The following is a 17,575-nucleotide window of genomic DNA, read 5'->3' as shown; positions in this document are numbered from 1 at the left end:
TTGTGGAAATAATGACTGTCACCTGAACTTGAAGTTTTTAATTCAACGTGTGATTAAATGTAGGATTTAAATTTCAAATCTTTTTTTTTAAAAGAACAATTATTGATCTAAAATGTGAAGAAGATGGCGCAGAGGCTCTGCAGTTGTGTTGCATGTAATCTACAAATTAGGTCAGTGAGGTTATTTATAACCCATGTTCACATACCGGGGCCCCCGTTTGCTAATCACTTTGTTCCCCCCTCTGTCAGAGCTATCTAACCCCAATGCCAACGTCCCAGCACTGCTTCAGCGGAGGTCACAACACACTTTTCTTGGCAGGAGGAAATAATTTCCCTCGGGACATCAGGTAGGAGTTTAGCCTGACTAACCCCAGAGTGGTTCCTCCTGCAGTGGATAGCATGGATTTCCATTGGTATAAATAAAGCTGCAGCTGACACCAGATCAGGTCGTGCACATGCACATGCACAAGACGGGGCGACCTGGCAGAATATTGAACTGTTCTTCAGAGGAAAGTCTCTACAGGAAGTGTAGAGAAGACCTGACATTTCACTATGATTCCTAAAGCAGGTTTACACATTTTTTTAAAACATTAGTTTGAATTTTCCTCTAGATTGTTTTTGTTATTCTGTAAGACTGAAAAATATTAATTTAATTATTAGATTTAGGTTGAGTTTTTCCACTACCCATATGGCTGGGAATAAGGTTTCAACAAGTGATTCTATGTTCTAAGGTTTTGTTTGTTCATCTTTTTTTCTGATTAACCTAAATATACAAAACATAATTCAGTATACAAGGAAGAGTATTCAATACAGCATGAACACAGACAAAATATACAACACACACATATTGACAGTCTAGATAGCCTGCTGGTTAGTCCAAGAGGAGAGTACTTTTTCATACTGTTCAACTTTCTTCATGAAAACAACACATGCTTTCTATTGCTGAATTAGAGAATGCTCTTGAGTGCATTGCCCAAAACTATTATAATCATCTGAGAAAAACAGTTTTTTTGTTCTTTTCTGGAACATTTTAATGCTTCAATGACAAACCAACATGCAACAGTGATCTGCATGATCCTGACAAAGATAAAACAGTCCCATGTTGCTGACTCATTAAGTGCGCTCTGACATGAATGCCTTCTCTGCGTCCTTCTCTGGGCACACCAGTTGCCCGGCCTGAGGTTGACACAGCTGTCACAGAGAGAGCTGGTCCCCGTGTGGCGGAGCAACGGAGCAGAAAACGTCAAAGGTCAGCGGCATTTAGGCTAAAAGAGGGAACAGGTGAGGGAGAGGTGAAGGCAGTTCGCTCCTCAGAGAGAATCTGGACGGATGCTTTGAGGTCATTAGATCTGAGAATGAGGCACTGAAAAAAAATACTTTACTTTAAATACTCTAATGATGCAGACAAAGAAGCTGTGTTGAGTTGTTTGATTGGAGTCTTACAGAAACAAAGAGAAAACTCTCCACATATTTGAGTGAACTGCATTTTATAAAAACCTGACGAACAAATAAAAACAGTTTAAACTACGGTGAAACATCAGAAAATCGAAGACCAAAACAAAAGGTGGTCACACTCGATTACATCAAAGTTTAAATCATTCAGATTTCTTGAAATGTGGCACCCTCATTAGCCTCTGATCTGTCACAAAAGGTGCGATGACAGGAAACAAATCCCTACATTTTCTCACCAGGCAAACAATTAGGACATAAAAGGGTTCTGGGTGTCACACTTTGGCCTGTGTCTCCATTAAATTGCCCTGATGTGGTGTGTGTGTGTGTGTGTGTGTGTGTGTGTGTGTGTGTGTGTGTGTGTGTGTGTGTGTGTGTGTGTGTGTGTGACAGTGAGGCGGCCTCTGAGTGACCAGGTGACACAATGTGGAGGATCAGTGTGCATCAAACTACACAACTCGCACCAAAGCATTTATTAATTTTACACAAGGAAAACTTTCTGTTTTTATTTAGATTTTACCAAAATATAAAGATCTGCCTGTTTGAACTCTAAATAGTGTTTTGTTTTGTTTTTTTACCATGAAAACACAATGAAGACCTACATTTAGAGGATGTTTCAAAAGTCAAATTTACTATAAAGCTCTGTAATGCATCAACATTTCATCTTTTGAGACCCACGAACAAGGACAACAGAATACATCTTTAGTTTGAATATTGTTTTTCTGCATCGGGACTGAGCGTACAAATGCATCTTGATCATACTAGAAACTACTCCGTAGTCAATTATATGTGTCAATTTGTTTTCTCCATAGTTAGAGTGTTAAGGTTATACGCACCAGACAATAACTGGTATCAGTGTATAAAACAGCAGAAAGGACATATCAAACTGAATCTGTTTACCAATATACCTGTGCATTAAAAGTGTCACCCATGGATGCACCAATACAAAGGTCTATAAAGAGCAGCAAAAAGAACACTCAGGGATGTGATGCAGCAGATGAACAGTGTGTGCTGATGATTGTGTAGTAACATCTAAATGTCTCACTATAAGGTATATAATCACATATGATGAGGCTTAACTTTTCTGAGCCTTTATGACACTTATTCTAGGAGACATTGTGACAAAAAATACAAGTCTTATAAAACGTCAATATGTATTTCTGTGACAGTTGTATGCAATGTAACTTGAACTTTTCTGAACGTCTCAAAAATGTGTCAGCCATCACAGGAAAAATGCTCTCCCTCATAATGCTGTACGCGGAACATACTTTGACATGATCCTGTCTTTACTGTGGCTCCTGCTGCATGGCTGAATGTGGAGGAGCCTGTGGACGCCCAGGGGCCTGTGGGGGTCGTCAGTCAGCTGCCGGGCTCCCACCAAAAGGGGACGACAACTGCAGGAGAGTCAGCAGCAGCAGCAGCAGAAACAGCAGCAGAAGTGGCAGCAGATAAAACAGAGATGTGGGGGTTTATGGAGGCACAGAGAGGGGGAGGGGGGAGGGGGGGGGGGGGGGGGGATCAGCTGAATCAGACACCCAGCTGAGGATGTTTAACACAAGAGTCAGCAGAGATCAAGACTGGTGACTGTTCTGTTCAACTTCTCTGACATTCATCCTGAAAGCTGTTAAAACAATGCATGGTTTTAATGTTTTTCATCCCACAAATATCCGGACTTTAGTTTGTGGGGGTCCTGTAAGTCTAGCAGGGACCCTGATTAAAAAGAGGGAAGGGAAGATTTTGATCACAGCGATGATTTCCTTCTGAAAAGGTTTCATCCCAGTTGAATTTGGCTGCATATGAGTCCTGAACAAAGAAAGTTAGAAAGTTAGTTTGTTGCACTTTTTGCTGTGAAGTTAAGAAATAAATTCGACCATGTCTCCACTACGACAACATGTCATAGCTGTACAACCGACAGTTTTACTTCTGTTTAGCGGGCAGTTAAACCTTTTTTTCTCTTGACACTTTTACAGACACAACAACATACATAAAATAGAGTACTAGTTAAATAATGGCAAAAATAATGGCACCAAGTATAGGAGCAAGGTGCCACAGAAAATGATTTAAATGAGGGTTAAACTTTCTACATAAACTTAAATATTACTAAACAGTGAGGTGTCCACTCAGAGCACTGTGAAATAAAAACACACAGAAGCTTCAGGTTTTATATCCAAAGTTAAGAGATGCCATTCCAACATATAAGTTAACATGATGAGTCACAACCCTTAGTTATTAAGCTGACACTTGATTGAATTAGCTTTGATTTCTTGAGATTTATTTTATATATTAACTTGTTGTTCATGTCATTATTGACATTAGTCTCTTATACATTCTCAGTCGTCTCTCTGGGTTCAGAGCAAACAATGAGGCTTCTGTTTGAAACAGCCAGTGAGTAACTGCGGTCATAATCTTCACCAGCAACATGTGTTACACTCTGTTACTATAAAGCTTTACACATCATCGTCTTCATGCATGTATTGAGTCCCCTTTGCTCTCCTGTTCATCCACTTAAATAGAACAATGTAAAATAGCTCACAATGCTACTCATGATACTACCTCTTTGCTACTATTTTGAAATGTACTTTTTAACCATTTATCTGCCAGGTTTGAAGTCATTAGTTTTCATTCATATTATAAATCATTTACATGAAACGCTTTGAAAGTACAACAGATTGTAGATTTCATCAGTTCTTCTCGTCATGTTTCTGGTGTGTCTGAGTTGTAAGCAGTTCCAACAGAGAGACTTTAACCCTACAAACTTCTTATGTTTTATTCTTTACAACTTTTTAAATGATGTAATTTGGGCACTTGTGACGTAGTGGTTATTTTGCGCGCCCCATGTACAGAGGCTGTCGTCCACGAAGGGTTGGTTCGAATCCAACCTGTGGCGCCTTTGCCGCATGTCATTCTCTCTCGCCCCAGTGTCCAGCTCTATCCACTGTCCTGTCTCTCCAATAAAGGCACAAAAAGGCCAAAAACAAATCTTTAAAAAAAAAAAAAAAAGAAAGAAGAAGATCTAGTTATTCCCCATAAGAAGCAGAGATAAGAGTAAGGTCCAGTAGTGTTATCAGAATTTTTGAGGCAGGAATTACATTTCTCCCATTAGACATCTGACGACCTCTCAGCTTCATCTCGTGACCCTTTGGATTGACCTGAGCCTCAGGTTGCAAACCTTGAACTGGCCAGCTGCTACAGTAAATTGCTGCAGATCGATATCAATATGTCATGTTTTATAATGTGCAAGTCGCAATGGCCCATTTTAACAACATACATTCTTTTTCTTTGAATGTTTTCAGTACATTAAACAGACCATTTCTCATTATGGTTCATATTATTTTTACAATTTAAATCATCTAAGTTCTTCTCTGACAAAATTCTACATGATAAATAATAATACAAAACGTATGACATTGTTTGTTTTTACTGTATAGGTACATAGATTTGTGTGCTATATCTTGGGAAATGACTCCATTGAACCCCTCACCCAGCCAACACCTCCTCTCGTCCTCTCCATCCCCTTCATGGGTGGTAACAGCTGTGGTATCACCCCGAGTCACATGACATGGGCAGGTGGGAGAAACCTATGTGGGACATCCACCCCCCACTTTCTTCCCTCCTATTCTCTCTCTGAATGTCAAACCTCGCGCACACGGACATATACACACAACCTCGTCTTTTCAAGGGTGTGGCCATTTTGCATTGCTGGAATGTGCTCCGTGTTTGTAACTCATACTGTATGTCTGATCTCTCACATTGATGAAATTCCACAGACAGAAATCTCCCTCGATGTAGTCACTGCTTGTAGCCGTGTGAGCTACCAGAGAGCATCATTAGTGGTCTACTCATAGCCTAAACATTTCCCTTTCTATAAAGATAATCTGTCACTGATTTGTCAGGACATTTAAACAGGCCAGCCTGTTGGCTTTTTGAAAGTGAAACTCAGAAGCTGTCATGATTATGAAACATTGTGATTATTAGTTTTCGTTGATTTTTTTTTTATATATTCAAAGAGGATTTTAGGATTTTCTTTTGCACGATGCATAGCTCATGAACAAAGTCACATTTTAAATCAAAGTGTGAAGTCACATGACAAGATAAATGTTTTAAACGAGTAAATGGGGTTGCAGAAACATTCAAAGATCTGAGGAATGTTTTTGGCTGATTTATTATTATTATTTGATCAATCTGACTAGTGGAGTCCCTAGAATATCTGATTCAATCATTTATTACAAATATTGGCAATATGAGAAAAAAACACAAGGTTCTTAGAATCACAGCTGCACTAGTTAAAATGTATCCTGTGTCACTTTGTCAAATCTCTTGACTATAGTGAGCATGAGTAGAGTTGAAAAAGAAAATCTACATATTTATATATATAAAATTGAGCGGTGAAATTTGATTTGTTATTTTTTTTATATATTTTTATTGTAATTGTTGCCTCTCGCAGTGAGGAACAAATGAGCCGGTTTAGTTTCCGGGGACAATATTAAGCAACGGACTGACCCGTGAGGCGAGAAGTCATTCAGCAAATATCGCACATTAAATTTAAAATAGGCCACCGTTTAAAATTTGGCATGCAATTATATAAACCGAATGAAATAATGCGTTTTTTCAGACACGAGTGGGAGGCTTAATGTAGTGACGAGGATATTTCTATTATATATATATTTATATGTTCTTCTCTTTAAAGTGACCATTATTTTGGAAAACAATCACAGCAGAGGTTAGTATCTGTCAAAGAGTGAATGTGGAAGGAAAGTATTATTAAACAGTGAACAGTGTAGTTTACTTAAAGACCCCCATCAGTAGGAAAATCGTAACATAAATTGTTGTTTACAACTGCTTGTATAGCTTTAATATGTACAACTAGCTACACCTGTGTGTCACCTGTGAGTTAGATACATTTATGAAGTGAAAGCAGTAACTTATGTTAACTTGTCATTTATCTCCTGTAGATAATGTTGCTCACAGCTCGCAGCCTGTCCAAAGTGCTCCAGCTCACCCTGGCGGTCATTAAACCGGATGCTGTAGCTCATCCTCTGATGTTAGAGGTGAGCTCACAACACACCTTGTCTGGTAGTGATGCAGTCATCTTCTAGACTATAAACAAAACATTTGTGTCACATATTCTATTTGTTGTTGCTTTTGTTACTTAGCTAGTTACATGTATTTATTTTGAAAGTTAATTGATCAAGACTAAAAAAGAATCCAGACATTACAGAAAGTTTGCTCTCACTGTTATTTGCTTCTTTTGTCAGTATATTTTAGTATATTTTACTTATTTGTTTGAAATAACTAAATAAATAAATAAAATTAAATAAAGTTCTTGTACTCACTGAATATTTTCAGGCTGTATTCAGTTCTGATACATCACTTAAGCAGTTGGATTTAGAGCTTTTATTCTGAAGGGCTGGTCATCATGGGAAAAGGAACATCAGTTTAGCAGGATGAACATATTATGTGGCCCTCTTATAACATTCACTTAAAAAAAAAACAAAAAAAAAAAACTATATTGACTTCCTCTAAATACAACTCAATAAAGTACAACTCAACTAAATAAATAATCTTTTCCCTGCTAAGAATGCATCCAACATGGCCAAACGATACACAACCAGCAAAAAACATGCCCTTAATTCAGATAAATATGTTTCCAATACTGTCAAATCATTTTAACAAATATACATTTTAACTGAATTTGATCACTTTTAGTAGTTTCCAGAATTCCACTATTTGACTAAACAAACTTTTAGTAATTACTACGAGATGAATTTCTGTATTTTTGTATTGTAGTTTTCTTTTAAAGGCCTCAAAGCCACTAAGTGGATCATGAAATATTCCATCAGACAGAGATCCTATTTCTAAGTCCCAAACATTTGCACAGTTAGCGTCTGTTGTCATTTTGTTACACATGAGAAGAATATAAAGTCCAGCAGGTCTGACAGTGGAGAATATAATAACACTGTAATGCTTCCGTCTTTTCCTCTAGTGCTCTAAATAAATCTAAACACAGAACCCTGTCTGCTGTTCCTGCTGATCTAAACATATGTCGACACTGTTCATTTTAAATCTTTACAGTTTGACACAAATAGTTAACTACCACCGTTTTCCCCCCCTCAGGCTCTTCACCAGAGAATCCTGGACAACAACTTTGTGATCGTTCGATACAAAGATCTCGTTTGGAGGAGACAGGACTCTGAGAGGTTTTACGCTGAACATTCAGGTGAGCACACGATAAACAGGTTTAAAAATGAAGTTCTGCTTTAGTGACTCAAACCAAACAAGGGAGTCATAGAGCCATTGGAGTGAGTCATTCCTCCCTGTATTATGTAACCACACTTTGAAAGGAAGAAAAGAAGGCGTCATGTAAGGAACAGTATTAAAAAAATCCACAAATTGTCTCGTCTCAAAAGTGGTGAACTTTGTTGTGTCTGTTTTGATTTTAGGGCGATTCTTCTACCAAAGACTTGTTGAATTTATGTCGAGGTAAGCCTTCGAAAAGACACCCATGAATGTGAAATGAATGAGTCGTGCTTTGCTGGATTTTGTTAGTATTTGCAATGACACATAACCAACCTAGCTGACCCAGAAAATCCCACCTCCCCTGCTGTGATGCTCGATGTTCCTGCTCATTGAGTCACCAAAGAGTCAAGCAGACTGCTAAATTTAGCAGAGCACCCCTGCAGCATTAGCTCCGCATGGCCGCAGAAGATATCAAAAGGTGCTTGTGTTCCCATTGGTCGTTTTTGTCTCCGTACAACAGTGAATCAGTAGTTGCCAGGGGTAACTTTTCTCTGAATGCTCTCAGTGTTTGAGAGAATCCAGTTTCAGCTACACACATGTATGCTTACGTATTATTTCACTGTTTTGCGCTTATTCGAACTGTGATCTAATCTTTCCCACAGTGGTCCCATGCGTGCATACATTTTAGCCAGAGAGGACGCCATACGTCACTGGAGGGAGCTCATGGGACCGACCAAAGTGTTCAGAGCCAGATTCACCTCGCCTGCCTCCATCAGAGCTCAGTATGGACTCACAGACACACGGAACACCACTCACGGCTCAGGTAGGACGTTTGCTCAAGGTCATGTTTTTACGTGATCGATTCCTCAGTCTTTAATGTACAGGCCAGCATTTTTACAACATGTCCTACTCCTACATGCAGCAGCACACGGGCTGCACATAATACTTTCGCACCAGGGTTACCTTTTGCAGACAAATATAGTGGGTAATTGTAGAGCAAAAAACCACAAACTGCTGTATATTTAACTCTTATCTCTGGGGCTCTGGATGGTCCTAGCTGTTATGTTGCTCGCCCCATCTACAGAGGCTGTGGTCCTAATCTCAGCGGCCGTGGGTTTGAATCCAACCCTTTGCTGCACGTCATCCCCCACTCTCTCCTCCCAGCATTTCCAGTCTCTTTTTTGCTGATCTGTCATATAAAGGCAAAATGGCCCACAAAATCTCTTAGGCGAGTTGCGTTGTTAAATATTTGGTCCCCTTTATACGTGCCTTTATAATATCTGCCCTTTTTAATTGCCATTTAAAACTTGTGCAATCAATCCCTCAGTGAGAAACATTCGTCAACTGTCAACACCCATGGACTGAAAAAAAGAGGATTGACGATTCTTACACGTCTCCTTATTGAAAACACACATCAGTGTAAATTTAATAGAAATCAATCAATTAACTGATCACATCAAATAACGTGTCATATTTACGTTATAGAGCACAATATTCACCCTCTGCCATTTAATAACTGTTTAAAAACAGAGTGGGATATTTAAACCATTGGTAGAACCCTGATAGGATCTTTTAAGGATGACGTAAATGAAGATAATTCATCAGTTTTTAACATCTTTCTGTGTTTAGTAAAATAATTAACAAAGGAGTCAATTTGGACTCTAACTGTAGAAACCCTGTAGGTCTATTGATCAGTTCAGTCAAGCTTAACGCTGTGTGATTGGTGCACCGACCACTGACTTGATGTTTGAAATTGTAATTTCTTAATATCTATTTCTCTGCAGATTCTGTTGAGTCGGCACAAAGAGAAATCCTTTTCTTCTTCCCTGACTTCTGCACAGAGGAGTGGCTGGAGAAAGAAGAGCCATCATTCAGATCGGGACAAATTCATTATGACCAACAAAAACAAATTCACACACTATCAGAGCAAAGTTGACCCTAGAACTGCTGTGTCGACCCCCTGAAGGACCACTTAGTCACTTTGCAGTCATTGTTCATACAAAGTGCAAGCTGCAACAGAAGGTGCTACAATGCTAAACGCTATATATGATGCAAACTGGGGAAACCTAAAAATCAAAAAAGTGCATGTGTAACATTTTTGATTTGCTATCAGTGTTCCTCAAAGTACCAACACGTCTATCTCATGTTTCTGTCATTAAACTTTTTTATTTTTCTTGAATTGACCTCTGTAGGTTTTAGAACCTTTTGTAAAGGAACGTCAAATAAGCACTGACAATGTTTAGGTCGAGTTTATTGTCGTTATAAAACACAAATGACTAGATATGAAAATGTAACACTGTTTGGTACAAAACAACACGATGAAGTAAGACCATTTTTCTCACATTGTCATCACAAAATCCCATCAGGCTTCACTGTAAATAGTGCAATCTTCACCTTCACCTTCCTGAGCCATACAGATTGTAGCACAGCACATGCCGCGCATCAGTGAGAAAGAACTGAAATCCTTCCTGTAGTGTTGATTAATTCTGTTGTAATAGCTTCAAAAATATTTATCATAGCATATGTTAAAATTGGGCTTTAGATGCTGTACAGTTCACTGCAGGGATTTGAAATGTGCCATATCAGCTTTTCTTCAATGCTCTCAAACATTCTGCTGTGCTTAACCCTGAAGTCTTTCATTTTGGTTTGATCCTTCAAGTTAAATGTTGTGTTTTAAATGTTCTCTGATCAACAGTTTAACATTTCGATGTCTTCAATGTGTCAAAGTACAGTTCAACGTTGTAACAGGCACCATAGAAATACATAAGACAGATTAAAGTACAACACAGCCTCGTTCTTTCTTCTATTGTTTTTGAAGAAAATGAGCCGAGACCACCCAAACAATCATCACTGTCCTTTCATCAGCCATCCGTCCCCTTAAAGAGTTTTCCCACAATAAAAACTCCCATCAGGTCTCTTTATTTCACAGTTTTCGTCCTCTTGTGGCTTTTCATCAGTCTCAGGTGTTTTGTGTGGTCACCTGTTTGAGGGCCTCCACAGGTTTCATGACCTCGTAGGTGGTGAGGGACTTCTTCACCTTCCCGTTCTTGTCAACCTGATGGATGCTCTGCGTCACAGTGATGGTTACCTGCTTGGTCGACATCCGATTGTCCTGCCATTTTGTCTGGAAATGAGGAAGAGTAGTAAATTAAAGAAACACAACAGTAACTTAGTGAAGATAATCTGTTAACAAGAAGTGAAAGAAGCCTCTTTGTTTCCTCTTTGTGCCTCAAACATTCTTTCTAATGGCCAGTAGTAGGCGACTCCACTGGTTGCCAAAAGAGGTCTGTATGGAAGTTCTGATAACTAACTTTGTTGTTTTCTAGAACAACTTTAACAAGAGTGATCTCAGAGCTTAGTTGTCCAAAACCTGACTGGAAGACATCAAAGCAGTTGTTCAGTGCCAATAAGTAATTTAACTGTTGAGAAACAGCTCTTTTCAAATACTTTTGATTTGATATATGCCTGTAATTAAAGTCTTGTCTAGATTGTTCTTTTTCAACAGTGGTTTGATGACTGCTGTTTTCAAGGCCTGTGGGAAGACACCTGAGAGGAGAGACAATTTGATCTGTATCAGTTCTTCTGACGCCATGACTTTGAGAAACTGTAGGTAGAATATCAAGATAAAGCACAATTGTGTCATGGTGTTTAAATTGATTTTAAGTGGACACACTAGTTTCACTAAAAGAAGATGGCAAACTCATTAGAGGCAAGTTCAGGTGCTTTTGACACAGGAGGGTTTGTCAGCCTGTGGACAGTAACAAACAAGGCACGTGTTTTAATATTAGTTTCAGTGATGTTATTAGAGAAGAACGATTGCTTTGGACTCCTCAATTGTAAATTATAAGTGTGAAGTCTCTCTTTATAGGTGTCACAATGAGTTTGGAGCTTGCCATGGCATGTATCCAAGGAAACAATTTTCATTGCCAGGGACAACCTTCACCTTATTCGGAGCAATGGATTCAAAAACATTTGCCATTTGGACTTGAAGCTATCTACCAACTCACTGACTGAGACCCAGGCTAGGGCAGGAGTGGAAGAGAAAAACCTAGTTAAAGATTCCACTGTTGTTTTTAGTGATACACTGTTTTGTGATTACTTCTCTTTGACTACTTGTGTGTGTGTGTGTGCACAGACAGTTTGTGCTCTCAAAGAAAACACCGGAGTGGTTAGACAACCTTGCAAATGTTCTGACCCTTGGAGATAAACAAGTACAGAGTGTTTGACTCCAACCCTCGGCACTATGCCAACATAATCGTTCCCCACTCTCTCACCTCGATTTCCTACTCCATCCATTCTCCTACCTACAACAAATGCATAAACGCCCTTACAAAGTAATCTAACAAAAGATCTATCACACCTACGAGAATATCTCCCTACTCCAATCATGATTTTGAATGAATCATTGAATATTTACAGAAATGCTTTTATATTACGTATTGACTTTTAAGTATTTAAAGAATGTTGTCTTACAATCTCTTCTGTGTGTAGGACACTTCTACGTTGCACTGTGGTGCCTGCTGACGGTGATGTTGTCTCTTTAGGGGGAGAGCCCAGTATAGCAGGGGGGCTGCTGGGCTTCACCTCGTTCAGGCTGGCTTCAGACACGGATGAACACACCTTCAGGTACGCCTGAGCAGGCAGAGGGAGGCTGTCCTCAAAGAAATCTGGAACTGATAAAAAAAACAAACAAACAGTGTTAGCTCCTTATAAACATCGGACTCTAAAAATGAACCTCAAAATGATAAGGCTTCGTTAAAATCTCTTTGCCCCATGTTCCTAGGATGGACACATGAGGGCAGCAGGTTGTGTTTTTTGCTGGATTTGACTCTCTGACTGTGAGGATCATGGATCATAAACTTACAATACATATTGACCAAATGAGGTCCAAGTAGACAAAACTGCAGATTGTGCATTAGTGAGTTATTTATTTCTCTAGCCATAGCTAACAGTATGACGCCTGTACAAGCTAACATTTGAATGGCTGATAGGACTTTGTAAAATGTGTAAATCAAAGCATTATATGAAGTTATACGATCTTTTGCGTTCAGCTATGGAGAAATAAAATAACAACTATTCTAACTTTTTTTTATTTCATATACTTTATAAACCCCTGAGGGAGATTCTGGTTTTTACACTCTGCTTCTCACAAAACATAGGCCAGAATCACACACATGCACAAACAGAACCTGTGGACATGCATTAGTGGAGAGATGTCAGAGTGGGGCTGCGCCACACTGCTACACAAGGAAAGCGCCAGAGTTAGTTGGGGGTTCGGTGCAGCAGTGCTTGGGAAGCGCCCTGGCGCCTCTCCAGCTTCAGAGTTTTGGTTCCGCACCAGGACTTGAGCTGGCGACCCTCCGCTTCCCGACCCTAGTCCATACACACTGAGCTACTTGCCACCCCGCCTTAATTAAGGAAGCATGTGTTATGTTCCTGTAATAATTGATGTAGTCATACTTAAATGACCATTCAGGAGATTATCCACACTCTATCAACTAGTTTACTATTCGTATGAGTCATTAATTGTTGTTTGTATGTTTCCATGTTATCCTGTCATGGAGTACAAGTGTGTTTTTAACTGTTTTTGGTTTTAAATGTTTTTAAATTGTCCTTTTTTATTAGCCCTGTACAGCACTTTGATCGAAAACGCTTTATAGATAAGTATCATTACTGTTATGATCATTCAACCAAAAACCTGGAACTGAAATTCGTTGGACAAAGAGGAAACAGAAGCTGACTGATATATAATGGATCCTGAAGTAAGTAAATCAGGAGCTCAAATCTAAATATAACAGCCTTTCTTACAAATTCAAGGACAGGATCATTGCAATATGTGAGCTTTGATAGAGGACTACTTAAATGTGCATTAGGCATTTATTCATGACTATTGATTCACTGAGTGTTTTTCTTTTTATATTACAATTATCATTATTATAATGTTATTTATAAATTGCATAGTGCAGACCTGGGAAATGTGTCATTCAAACAGCATTAGTGACAGGTCAGAGCGTGCAGAAAGCTTACAGGAGCATTACTACCACCACTGAGCTAATGTGAGTGAGTTGGTGTTTTACACAAAGACATGTTGTGGTATTACTGTTTGTTTAAATCTTTGGGGTTGCCGGAAGCTGATCGATTTCTGCCGATTCCCGATCCTGTTTCATCGCTACAAAGTGGAAGCTTCAGTGAATTTTTTTCTCTCACAATCACATCAAGGCTCCTCCTCAGCTTGCGTGCTATCACAGCTCTATCTGTTGCCATGAGAGACAGGTACTGTATGAGCACTGCAGCGTTTGATGTGGCTGCCTTGATGTGATTATCCCTGTAAACTGTTTCATGTCCTCCTGGCCTCAAAAAAAAAGGCACACAAGGTTCAAGGCAAAAGATAAATTAGCAAAGAACAGCATAATTATGGGCAGATTGGTCTGTGTCTGAGCAGTAGGTGTTGACTAATTACACACCTCAAAGAACAAAGGTTTTTAGAGCATCCTTATTTCGCACAGCATGAGGGCTCTGATTCAATTCTTCATCTTTATTTCAATTTACCGAGAGTAAAAATGAATTTGTCTTTGGATCAAACGAGCAAAATATCTAAAAAGCAGACCTGCCGGTTTATGTGTTGTACACTTTGATTTAATAGAAGTAAAAAAAAGGAGCACTCAATGCTAATCCATTGTAATAACTGACTAATAGTCTGAACTACCCAGGCCCTGTGTGAACAAAAACTAACACAACTAATATTGTACTTGTGATTAAGCAATTACTAATACTGAAAGTACATCTGGTGCCTAGACCGATGAATTTAATCAAAACAGGCTTTTGAAGTTTGTATGAGCCACAAATGGAATACATTAGGATGCAACAGATACATACAACATTTGGTATGTATGAAACACTATGGTATACATATGAATAAGACCCAATTCATACAATCATAAATATGCAACCCCCTTTTTTCAGAGTTCAGCAAAGTATCCACTCATCTTGTCTACTCATCCATAATTGTTTCTTCTTACCGGGGCTGATGGTTTTCTCAGAAGTGAAGCAGGCCTCCGAGCCCTCAGAAGGGATGCTCTGGATGGACGACAGTGGGATGTCGGTGTCCGTGCTTGTCAGCCACGTGGACTCTGTCTCTTTGGTCCAGCTCTCTAGGTATCGAGGCTCCAGAGCATCGGTCCTGCTCCCCCCACAGCCCATAGCTCTGCCTCAGGACACCTTCAATCTCCTACTGGACCTTTCTTCACACAAAGAAAACCAGCGGCAGTCAAGTCTGGATTTCAGTGTAATCACAGCAAGCTGTTAAGTTGATCCGCCAGGTAATTTATTGTAGTTTTTGATAACCATATCCCCACCCCAACAGATATACTGCTGTCATAAGTTCATCTTAAAACAGCATTAACTTATTTGTATAACTCACTTTCTATGTGTATTATGCATCCTATTAATACATACTCCATGAGCACATTTAAAGAATGTAAATTTTAATAAAGTTTGCTATCCTATATACCGGTATAACTCATTTTGGGGACAAATCAGCCCAGGTTTAACATGCCAAGAACAAAAAAACTATATTTATTTATTGGATTGGAGGACAGGTATTATTTCTTATATATTATTATAGTATTATTAGGTATCATCAGATTTCAAGAATGGAACGGTTGTCAATGGAACTTCAAGGTTAAAATATATTTCAGGAAAGGTTACGTGGATCAGGAGGATCTCCTACTCTCCTCTGTCTTATATGATAGTACACTAATTGACCTTGGGTTTTGGTATGTTGTGGGAAAAATCATACAATTTGACGATCTCAACTTGGGCTTAAGGAAATTGAGATATACTTTTTTTCCCCCTTTTTACTGAATAAAAACAACAAACTGAAGAATTCAAACCTACAAATATAAACACTTGACTTTTTCTTTTCTCACTGGTCACCAACATAAACACTTACAGCACAGCTCACAGCTGCGTCAGAAGCATCAAATCTTGTCTATCCATCAGTCTGTCTGTGTTCACTTTGTCTGTCTCATTTACATATTTTTATCAGCACCTGAAGGCAGCATCTTCTGGGGATCAATCAGGTCAAGCAGACCATGTGACACAGGAGCAGGTAGATCACCCAAAGCAGGGCCTCACCTTAGAGAAAAGGAGGGAGTAAAATACTTTATTATTATTAACAATAAGGTTCATGGTTTCTTTATTAGTACCAGAAGGTAAATTTATACCTTACAGAGATAAATACAACACATTATATAAAAACAATAATAATGTTTCCTTGAATGAAACATTAATGGGATATGGTATCAGCATGTTGATCAAAAAGCATTGCCTAATCAAAAATGAGCCTACTCCAAGATTTTTCAGGTTATATTTTACTAAAGGTGAAAGAGATACAACCCACGTAGCAACCTTGGAGGCAATATTATCAGAGGCAATGATAAGGACCTACGTTTTGTCTGCTTATATTTGTAGGAAGTTGTCACTCTGCCAGGCGTTCAGATAGTTAAGAAAAAGTATGTCAGTGTCATCAGGCTGAAAAGATACATGCTTATAACATGGGCAAAGAGAAAAATATAAAAGGAAAATAAAATAGGACCCAAGACGGATCCTTGAGGCACACCGCTGGACAGAGCAGCTGTTTCCAAATGTAAGGACGAAGTGACGCAGAAAAACATCTATCTGAGGTAGCTGGAGAACCAATCAAAGGCACTCCCAGAGACATCAACACAATTATAAATAATAATAATAATAATTTTTTGGCACACTATGTTCACCATTAAAACGGCTCTTTTTACTCACTAAGGGGTGAGTTATTGGCTCTTTTGTTGCTTATGGTCCTTCCTGTTGCATTGTGGGATGTATTGTTTTGTGTTGATGCAGCCACATCTGTTGTGTCAGTTTATTGTATTAAATGTGCATTACACGACTCCAACTATCTATCTGTATATAAAAAATTTACATTTCTTGTCAAATATAAGGCTACAGAAAAAACTCATCTGCAGACTTCAATCCCACCTTTTACGGTTACAGGACCTATCTGAATACAGTCGTTGCTGTACTCCTACACTAACACATCCACACATAAGCACCCTATTGAAACATATATTACCAGTTTTAGGTATTCTTATTTTTTTTTTAGAGTCATTGTCAGTGCCAATACACAGTCATGGCGTCGCCTGCAGGGTGCAAGCGATGCTTAAAGCGCAGTAAACGCACACTAAAATCTATGTTTTAAGCAATATAGCTCTCACAGCAATACCATCGCTACGGGCCAAGATGAAAATAATGATAGTGACATTTATCAAAACACCAGCGATGTAAGATGAATGGCAGAATCGCAAATGAACGCTGCATAGAAGGCTAAATGATGTTTAAAGGCTTACTAGTGCTGGGGTGTCCGTGTTTTGTGTGTCGCCCCGGTGCTCCTCCGTGTCGTCTGCTGTCTGAAGGACCTGTAACATGTTGTCAATAATAAAACTCCCCACGGGGGCACGCTGAGCGTCCTTCCGCTCCTTTATCCATCCTCATCCCCTCTTCATACATTCGCCTTCATCCAGCATCTTTTCAATAAGATCAGGTGCTAGCTGAGGCCGCAAATATGATTACAAGACGTTTACCCCAAAATGCTTTTTCCATGGAAAAAACAACAATGTAGATTTTAATGATCATCACGCTGTGCGCTCTCATTTGAATTTCTACTTGTAAACCAATACGCATTCAATTGATGGGGGCCACATTTAAACTACATAAAAAATAGTTACAATAATTAACTCCAATGTCTTAGCTGTCTTAGCTCTAATCAGATAGAATAGGCCTACTCACTTTTTAGTGCTTAATAAGCTTGACTGAAAATATAGAACGGTTTACTATTGTGCCCACAAGGGGGCAGT

At 39.0% G+C, this 17,575-nt stretch overlaps 2 protein-coding genes across 6 annotated transcripts; one reads left to right on the top strand and one right to left on the bottom strand.

The window, feature by feature from the left end:
* The first annotated feature begins 327 nt into the window (after positions 1–327).
* On the top strand, positions 328–10,481 carry nme6 (NME/NM23 nucleoside diphosphate kinase 6). 2 transcript variants are annotated; one of them, XM_061052153.1, is made up of 6 exons: positions 328–346; positions 6,401–6,496; positions 7,563–7,665; positions 7,889–7,928; positions 8,348–8,508; positions 9,470–10,481. In XM_061052153.1, exons 2-6 carry the CDS (start codon positions 6,404–6,406, stop codon positions 9,619–9,621), a joined length of 549 nt encoding a protein of 182 aa, XP_060908136.1. In that variant the 5' UTR covers positions 328–346; positions 6,401–6,403; the 3' UTR covers positions 9,622–10,481. The 2 variants fall into 2 exon arrangements, with proteins under 2 accessions (XP_060908136.1, XP_060908134.1); XM_061052151.1 differs by lacking the exon at positions 328–346 and adding an exon at positions 5,928–6,168.
* Positions 9,919–17,519, bottom strand: baalcb (BAALC binder of MAP3K1 and KLF4 b). Of its 4 annotated transcripts, none has more exons than XM_061052155.1 (5): positions 17,069–17,519; positions 15,637–15,821; positions 14,705–14,926; positions 12,159–12,358; positions 9,919–10,809 (listed from the first exon to the last, which is right to left on the bottom strand). In XM_061052155.1, exons 3-5 carry the CDS (start codon positions 14,883–14,885, stop codon positions 10,645–10,647), a joined length of 546 nt encoding a protein of 181 aa, XP_060908138.1. In that variant the 5' UTR covers positions 14,886–14,926; positions 15,637–15,821; positions 17,069–17,519; the 3' UTR covers positions 9,919–10,644. The 4 variants fall into 4 exon arrangements, with proteins under 4 accessions (XP_060908138.1, XP_060908139.1, XP_060908140.1 ...); XM_061052156.1 differs by having other exon boundaries at positions 14,705–14,922; XM_061052157.1 differs by having other exon boundaries at positions 14,705–14,922; positions 15,736–15,821.
* Between the last annotated feature and the right edge of the window lie 56 nt (positions 17,520–17,575).

This window comes from Labrus mixtus, chromosome 12 (assembly GCF_963584025.1).
Source record: "Labrus mixtus chromosome 12, fLabMix1.1, whole genome shotgun sequence".
In the NCBI taxonomy this organism is placed as follows: domain Eukaryota; kingdom Metazoa; phylum Chordata; class Actinopteri; order Labriformes; family Labridae; genus Labrus; species Labrus mixtus.
Note: the sequence above shows the minus strand (reverse complement) of the source record. Positions and strands in the feature narration are given on the sequence as shown.